The sequence below is a fragment of the Microchirus variegatus genome (genome assembly GCF_963457635.1).
Source record: "Microchirus variegatus genome assembly, chromosome: 7".
NCBI lineage: Eukaryota > Metazoa > Chordata > Actinopteri > Pleuronectiformes > Soleidae > Microchirus > Microchirus variegatus.
In genome coordinates, this window is record NC_139808.1 from 14415511 (window position 1) to 14426246 (window position 10736).

At 42.0% G+C, this 10736-nt stretch overlaps 1 protein-coding gene across 2 annotated transcripts in view; it reads right to left on the reverse strand.

Annotated features, from left to right (window-relative positions):
* phf2 (PHD finger protein 2) overlaps positions 1 to 9778 on the reverse strand; it is a 35223-nt gene extending 25445 nt beyond the window's left edge. For both annotated transcript variants that reach the window (XM_083892872.1, XM_083892871.1), the window contains exon 1: positions 9674 to 9778. In XM_083892872.1, coding sequence (XP_083748998.1) covers positions 9674 to 9771 — 98 coding nt within the window. In that variant the 5' untranslated portion in view covers positions 9772 to 9778. The remainder of the gene's footprint in view (positions 1 to 9673) is intronic.
* Positions 9779 to 10736: the final 958 nt, after the last annotated feature.

Genomic DNA, 10736 nt, shown 5'->3' on the forward strand with positions numbered 1-10736 from the left:
ACCTGATGAGTAATGCATTTATTCAAAGCACATAACCAGATCAGTTAGTGGCTCAAGAAGAAATTAGAAGAGATTCTCATATTTATCTCAGCGACCTTCACCCAGCGTTTCAGGCCAACCAGAAAATCTCTGAATCATCATGAGCTGCTGGAAAAGATACATCTACACGTGTCTGCCTCTGAGGCTGCTAGCCACACTGAAACAGAATTAATAATCATTCATCGTTTTGTAGTTAAACGCAGCATCGTTTCAGGAAATGTCTTTATCCACAAGAAAAATCTTAAACGCTGCAGTACAGTAACACTGCCAGGCCTGTATGTGGCGCTCTAGCTATTATATCGGCTCTCTATCCACATGGTACCAATGTTTTGGAAGTACAGAAACGCTCTTGTTTGAAAACAAGTCCCAGAGTGAGAAAATGTCAAAACCCCACCCTTGCATTTTCGTGTAGAGAAGCAAACCGCTACTTGAACACTGATCTCATAGCTCCACCTCTTTCTTATAATGTGATTGCATACATTGATACTGAACTCAGGAACATGAATGACTGAACCAAGTTATTTTGTGGGGAGTAAATAGACATTTATCACACATTATGTTTTCAATAAACCGAATATATTATAGCTAATAAACCAAGGTTAAGTTTCAAACCAGCAACATCTCAGCATGGCACACACGGTAAAAACCTGTAAAAGCCGTACATAAAAAAGTAGCAGTGCATGATAACAACTAAGTAACTACAACTGTCATTTAAGATTCAAGAGAACAAAAAGCTCCCTAACCTGTTCCCGCTGTTACTAATATTTGTTTACTGTCGTACAGCAGCAATAGACACCTGAGACAATGTGCAGAGCTTGTGCCATAATAAGAGTCCTTGGCAAAGGCACGCATTGTGATGTCATTTCCCATTTGCGTGATGTTTTTTGTTTTTCGAACAAAGGTGCAAATTATGGCACAAAACCGCCTGTTAAGGACGTCGTCAACATCACTTTAGAGACAATGGAGGCCAACAAAGAAGTACACTCACTGTTCACAACTGAACTGAAAATTTCATGAGACAACAACCTTTTGATTAGCCATGTTGCTATGCTATGCTGCATGTTTAGAATCTGATGCACTACGTCCAGGGATAATTCAAGGTTATTAATAAGTGTTACCTCATCCTAATCCTCATCCAGGGTTTACTTTGACTGAGAGAAGTCAAAAGTCAAGACCCTGGTTTGCATCCTTGTCTAGATGTTCGGACAAGAATCTGCATCTATTGCCACATTTGGCTGTTATTTGGATAACAGAAAATGAATACCTCAACCGTGACATCTGGGCTATCAAAGCTAACACAGAAAATGAAAAGAAAACAGTTAGGCTTTGGGTGTCTTACAAACCACAGTAGATGACAGTCATATTTTTGTGTAAACTATAAATCAGAAAAGCCAAATTATCGATCCGTTGAATCTCAAATTTAAAGAGACAATATGGATTAAATTGAAAGACAATTTCAAGTCATTAGTTCAGGGCAGCCCAGGCTCTAGTGAAAAGGCTTGGAAACGTAGAGTTGCCAATTCAAATCCCTAGAGGACAAGGGCTGGGGGAACCCCTGGGTAAGGTGTCCAATCCCCATTGCTCCCCATCCAGTGCACTGGTTATTTGGGAGAATATGGAAGTGTACTGTACATTGGATATCAGTCCAATGCAGTATTATCCATGTTTTAGTCCTGGTCAGGTCCACATCAAACATGCTGGAACCATGTGATCATCAGGTTTTTCAGTCTTACTCCATGCAGTCAAACCTCTATTTCCGCAGATAATCCTTCTGCCAAGTCAGAGCCACTTATTATAAGCATAAATAGTGAATTCGGCAAAGCGTTAATCTTTCAAGGACAGCCACTGTGCCTTCTGTTATACATAATATGGTAAATGACCTGTGTACCATGCACACATCACATCTATCCTATATGAAGCCCGTTTCAACACATCATATATCATTCACACACTGCCGACACAGCTACTGGGGCAAACTGGTGTTCAGTGACTTGCCCAAGGACACTGGCATATGGACGGGAGGAAACTGGGATGGAACTGCAGACTTGTGTGATTAGTGGACGACGCATTGTGCGTGCTGAGCCTCAACAGCTTCAGGCTCTCCCTTTTTCCTTAACCTCTCCTGGAACTGCATTTCAGTCTAGTAGTCTAATTACATTTTTTAACCCTCACCATCTTTATGAAACACCCAATAATGCATGGATGGTACTCTAAGTCAATCTGAAAACAACAAATGCTGCTGCTGTTTTCAATGCGGCTACTCAGGAAACCAGTCAATGTTAAATGGTGCCATTACCAGACTAGAAACGGACTAATTGGGTGAGTGCAGGTAATCACAAAAAGATAAAATATTGTGTAGTTTAACCTGTATCACTCAATGATTGGAAGAGAGTACTCTTCCTATGGCCATCCTCTGATTTTGACCTCTGTACTACCAGAGCTGCAGTGAGGTCCATGTTCCTTTCTCCAGAGAGCCATCGAACAGCTTTTATTGCAAAGCTGCATCATGAAGTGTCTGGCTTGTTTTATATTTGGTAGCTAAAGGAAGTATATTGTCTTTCAAATATACGGCACGCACTGGCAATTTCAATCACCAGCGTTGCTACTTTGTGAATCCTTGCAGTGACGCTTTCACAGTAATGAGGGCAAGGTAGTAACAGAAACAGAAGTCAAGTCAGTTGACAGCAGAGAAGAGGATATAATGTTGAAGACAGAAAAATAAAATTGATAAAAACTATACAACAACCGTCTGCAGCTGCAGAGAACGTACACCGCCAGCTCGCCATTAACATGCAGCCACAACTCTGTGAGTCAGCCTGCAGCAATAAATGCAATGTTTAAAGCAAAGCCTTCTTCGTCCCTGAGGGCTGCCACTATTAAGTGGTCTGTCACAGGGTTTTATTTGCACAGAACTCAGACCAAACTTCTCCGTCAAAAATGTAGGATTTACGACAATCACTGGAACCACAAACTATATTTCACTGGAGAAGCTAAACCCAAGCTATGGATGGACGTTGTTTTGTACATAGATTCATCTCAGTCTGTTGCACACACACACACACATTTGTGCAGAATTAGTAACCCTAACCTTAACCATCTCAACTAAATGCCTAACCCCAACTATTACCCTAACCCCAAAGTCTTAACCCTCCTAATGGCGCTAAAGGAGCTAATGCAGCTAACTGGTAAACAGTGCCTGGACTCCGGTGTCGCAGCGCGCAAACATGACGTCACGCATGTCTTTTTCCATCCGTTGTCATGGAAACGTTGTGCGTTAACCTAGTGCCCAGCACTACTATACAGCACAGGCACAGAGTATATCTTGCCCAATAATGCAAATGCTGTATCAACAGATGTTTGACACTTATGCAAACGAGGACAGGTCAATCATGGGTTTAGACAACAAAACACTGAGACAAATCCATACACATACATGACTGACACAGTTTGTGCACAGTAATTCTTGTTGTAAATGGCCATATTGATGTATCTCATATAACCTAATTGGCTGATTAATCACTATTAATCAGTTTAAATCCCATCTTAAGCTTTGGTTTTTGTCCGTACCAAGTCTTCATGAACAAATCGGCCAGTGTTTGATGTAAACTGCACAAAGTGTTTTCTTAAAAACAGCTGCTATGTCAGTGGATCAATGACAGCGATGAGAAGTGACTCGACTTGACAGTCGACTGGGCTCCATGCATGAAATGTCACAAAAAGCTGCAGAGATGGACAATAACCCTGTGGGTTTGCTTGTCCCCTTCACACAAGAAAAACAAAATGAATTTAATACATTAACATCATCTGATTGAACGAGCTTTGGAAATCCAGTGACACCACAAGCCTCATGTGCACACTGGTTTATTTGACACAGGACAAAACTGAAAAGTACAGTTGTTTTTTTCAGTTGGCGTTTGAACTATTTCCTAATCAACAACAGCTGGGCACAATGTATGCATGCAGCATCTTAAAGAAACTCCTCTGGTACACTGTTCAGATTTCATTCATGGATAAAGAAAACTGTAGAAAAGAAAGTGGGTTTTTTTCCCATTTGTGAAGGAGTTGGACCTTCACTGTAGGTTCTCCCCTGCTGTGAGCCCTGCAGCTATAAGCTTAACACTGATAAACCTTAACGTTAAAACTGGTTTGTGTGAAAACTGTATCTTCCTGAGGGTTTTTCAGTCAATTTTCCATCAATACATTTGTATTGTTTCAGGTTTCTCTCTCGTTGATTGTTCATTTGTTTTTAGAACACTTGCTGATTTCTGCATAAAACATTCCCATCATTCCCAGTTGCTCTGTCACAATACAGAAACAAATGGATGATTTTAATGTTATGGCTGATCAGTACATCTCTATTCTGGAAGCACACACACTGACCTTAGACTTCTAACATGACTCACAGCAAATATCAGATTTTGTGTTAACCTTATCTTGTGACCAAACAACATTTTCTGGGTTGTGCTATTATTACAACTTGTAACAGTGTAATCACATTTCCACACCAGACTTATTCTTGTAGTTTTATAGCTTTACAGGGTCATGACCAATGAGTACTTCCTCTTTCCATATAAAAGGTGTCTCCAACATATTAGATAACAGCAAAAACACTAAACTCCTACCCATTACTGCCCCCAAGGTAAACACACTGTATTACATATTCATCACAAATGGATTATTTAGATAGCTAAGGAAAGTCAAACTGAGGTGCACAAGTCTACACATGAAATGAAGCCTGAGGTTACTGTTTCACATGCTGTGACTCACCAGGTAATATCAGGTATCTTAATTATGACAAGTAAGCTATAACACGGATCACACACCTGCAGCTCAAAAACACGTAACACACATCCACATCTGCTAAGAACACCAAACTGTATATCGTAATAAGGATATGGGACAAAATACTGCATACTCTAACTCGTGAGATATGATTATTGACTATTGATTATATATTGTCGTCCTTCCTCGTGCAATACGACAATTGATACAGCAGGGGAAATATCCGTTTCAATGCATATATTTTATGCACTTTGTTCTCTATGTGGTGAATAAATAAGACAAATCCTGCACTTTTAACTTTTCACAGACACAGAAATCGCGAAGTATCGCTGTATGACTGTCTTGCAATACACTGATTATCACAGACATCGTTGTATCGTGATATTATTGGTATCGTGGACCATGTATTGCATATCGTATCGTGACATACCCTGTGATTCCCACCCTAATACTGAAGCTACATTTAACTGTTAATCCTTTTATAGGGCTGGACAATATGGCCAAACAGTTCAAATTAGTTTATACTCATAATTGTCACAATAAATTATATTTTTCAGTAGATAATTACCAATTGAGTTTTGCTCCTAGTTGGCATAGTTGAAGAAACTAGTGAAATGTGCTTTGAAACATAAACATGGGCACAAGATCTCACTTGCATTTTTAAAAGAGAATTAAATTGTTGTCATTTTGAACTTCACACAGTTATGTTTGAATTAAATTGCACCTTGTTCTCGTTTATCACTTAAAATATATCAAGTTAAGAAATGTTTAATTTGCTTAAAACGACTGTATACATCTCCTAACTGGAGTCCAGGCCAGGAACACGAATGACTGAAATTAGTTATTAAGTGGGGAGTAAATCGACATCGTCACACATTGTTTGCAATAAACTGAATATACAGTAGCTAATAAACCAAGGTAAGGTTTAAATCCATGGTTCTCAAACAGTGGTGCAAGCTTCCTCTGGCAGTACTTAAAGGAAATTCAAAAATACTGTTCTATCAGGGTATGGGAGCGGAGTGTGTAGAAAATTAAACATCCATCCATCCATTATCTACCACTTTATCCTCCACCGGAGGGTCGCGGGGGGTGCTGTGCCTATCTCAGCTGACATAGGGCAATAGGCGGGGTACACCCTGGATAGTTCGGCAGTCAATCGCAGGGCCACACATAGAGACAAACAACCATTCACTCCCACATTCACACCTACGGTCAATTTAGAGTGACCAATTCACCTAATCTCCAAATTTGCATGTTTTTGGACTGTGGGAGGAAGCCGGAGAACCCGGAGAAAACCCACGCACACACGGGGAGAACAAGGCCCTTGTTCCAACTGGGGCTCAAACCCGGGTCTTCTTGCTGCAAAGGCAAGAGCGCTAACCACTACACCAACAGTGTGGCCTGAAAATAAAATAAATAACCAATAATAATTAGTCACCTTATCTCTCGCTCCATCTTAATTAAATTTCACTATACCAGTGTGTGAAGTATATGTAAGGAAGAGGAGGATGATCAAATTATCTTATTGGGAATAAATCTGCCTCCTGTGAAAAGTCCATAGCTGACTTTGCTCGGCCTATTTAACAGCACAGTATTTTAACGCTGCACTTGGTATAAAACGTTGGAGAAGCACTGATGTAAACAGACTCTCCACCGTGTATTGCTGAGGTGATGAATAGCATTCGTCTGATGACGCGGGGAACGAAATTTGTCACTTTCGCAATATCGCGAAAACAAAAGTGTCGCAATGCCGCTCTGGATCTGTAACGGCATCAAATGCTTTTCAGGGCAAACACTGTAGCTTTGTTTTCGCTATACTGGAGCAGACTGAAGGCAATTAAGAACTACAGAGACCATCATCCCATACAGGTCTGTCATCCTTCGTGAAGATCTGGCAGACGCTGGTGTCAGTGGTGATTAAAAAAAAATGTGGATGTAGGAGAGAGAGAGTGTAGAAGCATTTCACTTTCTCTATATCAAGAAATAAGAAAGAGTGACAGACAAACAAGACAAAAACCAATATGCAGACACTGCCACATTGCAGTGGCGTACATGTAGGGTAATACAAATCCACCTTCTCATATTAAACTCAAGAGTTCAAGAGATCACAACAATAGCCATTCAGCGGACAATGAAGGGTTCCTTAGGTTTGTAAACGCACGCTGGAGCCAAAGCATATGTAAATAAAGATTTGTTTAAAAGCACAATAAACAGCGGCTAAGTCCTGCAAACATTTCTCTGATTTGTATCGGTCGTGATAACAAGAAATGTCATCGAGGTAACCATGCTGTTACCACAGCGAGACTTTCCCTGCAGCATCACCTGGCGCTTTTCCACTATACAGTTCTAGCACGACTCTGCACTCCACTGCACGGCTCTATTCTACTCCTTTTATTTTGCTTTTCCATTAAGGATAGTATCTGGTACGTGGTATTTATTTAGTACCTGATCTGGCGAGGTTCCAAGCCAGCTGAACTGATACTAAATGTGACGTCAACACTACAGACTGTCAGAGAGTGTCGTCACTGGAAGACTCAGGAGTGTGACGTCCGACACGGGAATCAAACAGCACAATGCCGAACTTTAGATCAGTTAAAAATACTTCCTGGGGAAAAAAAATCCTGCACTTTGATTTAGCAAGGAAATGTCTAAAATCTCAATATTTAACAGAGGATTGGATATTTTAGCGACAGCACTGCTGAAAGCTGTTTGTGAGATCACAGATCACAACCCGTTCCACCGTACTTTAGTTCAGTGGCCGTGCCAGCATCGTCTGTGCTCCGGTCATGCAGGAAGTGCTGAACTAATCTTTTTTAATGATCTGATTCTGATGATAGAGTAAGTCACTAATTCATGTGTTTGTGTCGCGCATAAAAAACAACGTCATGGCAGTTTTGTGCAGCGGTGCTATGGTGACCCCGCCCACGCTGAGGAGGTACTATAGTTACAGAAAAAGACGTGACTGATACTCAAACCATGTGGAGTCATGATGCACCTTTTGCAACTTTTCAATGGTGCGGTGACTCAAAAACAAGCCCCAAAAAATATCATAGTGTACACACCAGTCCATCTTTCTCACGACTGATTGGTGGATTTCACATGCTACACAGAGCTTTATTAATACCATACTATTGCAATAAATACAGTACAGTAGCAGGCCCAGCATTGTGAAGTTGCACTTTCTGCCCCCTCTTTTTAACCCTTTACCAGGCAAAGAACTGTATTTGGAAAACGGAGACACCCAAAACTGCGTTACCATGAAACTTGGCCAATCATTGGAGGCCTGCGATGCTCAAAACTTCAAGTGCAGTCCCAGAAGGCAAAAAGCACGGTCATACGGCTCGGTTTTCCTCTATATTCTTATGTGTATATGGGAAAGGAACCATGGTACATGGTATTTTCATTCAAGGAAAAAGGTCTCGTTTTTTAAGTATTTCAATGAGTGCAATGTAAAGGGTTAAGGATTACGCGTCTATAGAGAACAACTGAGAACAACATCATTATCGGAGCACACTTATTGACTCTAAGATCACGAAATGTGTGCTTTTGCAGATCTCAGGCCGCAGAACATGCAGCAAACAGCAATGAGCAGTTGTAATCCGTTAGGGACAAATACACACAAGTACACAAGGCTTCACTGAAATAAATAAATACATGCACAAGTTTTTCAATAACACTAATGCTTGCTTCACTCGGAATTATAACAGAGTTGAGGTCACTGGGTCATTTTCCACGATTTAATTCTCCACTACATACAGTGATAAAGCTACATACAGGCAGAGAGAGAGAGGGAGAGAGAGAGAGAGCCAGTGGAGCATTAAAGGGTTAACGTTCAGGCGCGTAAATACTGTCCAAGGCTCTGAAAGGCTTGTTCACCCAACGAAACACGATTAGCAAACGGTCCTCTCCCCTAAAAGACACCCGGAGAGCAGCCGAACTGTCTGCAACGTGCCAACAGAAAAGACAAGTGTAGAAGCACACTGGTGTAACGACACGTAAAAGCGGCGGGAGGGAAATATAACACGATCACAACAGGGATTTGGCGGAGATCGCTGCCGCTTATGTCCGCGGCGGCGGAGAAAGTGATGAGCCCTCTGCGTTATGATATGCGACCCATCTCCTTTTTCAATCACAGTCGAGCATAAGCAGCAATCACCCACAGCCCAGAGTCACGATATAGCAGCTCGCTGAATGTCACTTTTCCCCCCACATCGCTGAAGCAAAATCCTGTCCGGGCTATTGTCAGCCATAGCTGCCGCCTGGCAGGAAGGCTGAGCGGGGCAGAGCGGGGCTGAGCTGCCCGGACTCGGGTGGTGATTTTCCGCCACGCTCCAACAGCCGAGCCGCTTAAAAGCCCGGGGAGCGGCTACAATATGGCAACATTGGCGGATAATATGAGCGTAATGTGGGCCCCGAAAAGCAGTTAGAGAAGCTGGGGGCAGCGAAACGGACGGGCGGCGAGTGAAGCCGAGGCTTCCCCCGCTGTCGTCCGCTCATTACGGCCGGGGCAGTCCGGGGCTAAACGGGGACGTTAAACGCGACAGCGTGAACGCAATGGACGGAGCCCACACTGTAATCACTCCATGTTGCACTGTATTGTTTTATAAGTGGATTCTGTATTATGTTATTAGCGAAAAAATGCCACAACCCTGCTCGGCTTTATTTAACTCCGCCTTCTTCTTCTTCAGCAAGCGGCCTCTCTCTTCAGATGTAGACGGGGCGACGCGGAGCCACAAAGCTGTCAAACGCAGCGACTCCTCGCCATTTTTTTGTCTTGTTTTCCTGCGAAATGCAAACCGCCTCACACAACACACAACACACTCGGCGGCAAAAAAGCGGCGTCGCCTCTTACCTGCCGTGGAACCAGTCCTTGCAAGCATCGCACTCGATCATAAACTGGTTCACGTCGTAAGGTAATCTGCAGATGCAATACACTGGTACAGTCGCCATGTTCAATTCACAACTACGTCGGGATAGACTTGGGGGGCTGCAGGAGGAACAACGTCCTGCAAACAATATGATCCAGTATGATCTTCCCCAGGAAAAAAAAGCCAGGGGCAGTCCCGCCGGACACATGAACCTACACGCACATCTCCATCACGCCACGGTCGCGTTTGCGTTCACGGGGATCTGAGGAAGCAAAGATCGAGCCTTTTCGCGGCGAGCTTTCCTGAAATGCATTATTATTATTATTGATGTGAGACGTATGCATGTATGTGAATGCCCCCTGGTGACTGAGCGCGCGCCGCCGCCGCCGCCGCGGTCATGTCGTAACACAAGGCGTCCGTGTGAAAACACACAAACAAACAAACACGAAACTTATTACATAAATAAATTTTATAATTTAATAAATTAATAAACGGACGAATGTGAAAGTTACGTCAGGGACCAGGTTTAATCGGCGCAGCTCAAATCACACGAATGAACGTCCGCAGATCAATCAACGCCGCAGCTTTTACGACCTTTTTAAATATTTCCCCCCCCTTACAGCACATTTGAATGTAACACACCGAATAAAAAAAAGCATTTAAATATAAACAAGCATGACGTCATTGTTAATTTAAATCCCAATTAAGAACACGTTTGGGGCGCAGTGTAAAATGAATCATCAGTGTAAAATAATACAATTAACTTTTAACTAAATATTTATTTTGATAGTATATATTTATTTTTATTTCATGCGTTTCACCGTCTCGTGATGACTTAGATGTAACATTTTACTATTAAAAATATAGTTTTGTCGACATATACACGGACTGTACATCAATTACCCAATTAATGGACAAAGCGTTAGTGGATAAAATATATTACAAATAATGTATTTTTTTGAGAAATGGCATTAATAGGATTGTCGTTATCCACTCAAATATAGCAGTGTCAAGAATCGATTATGAATCGACTACCAAATAAATCGT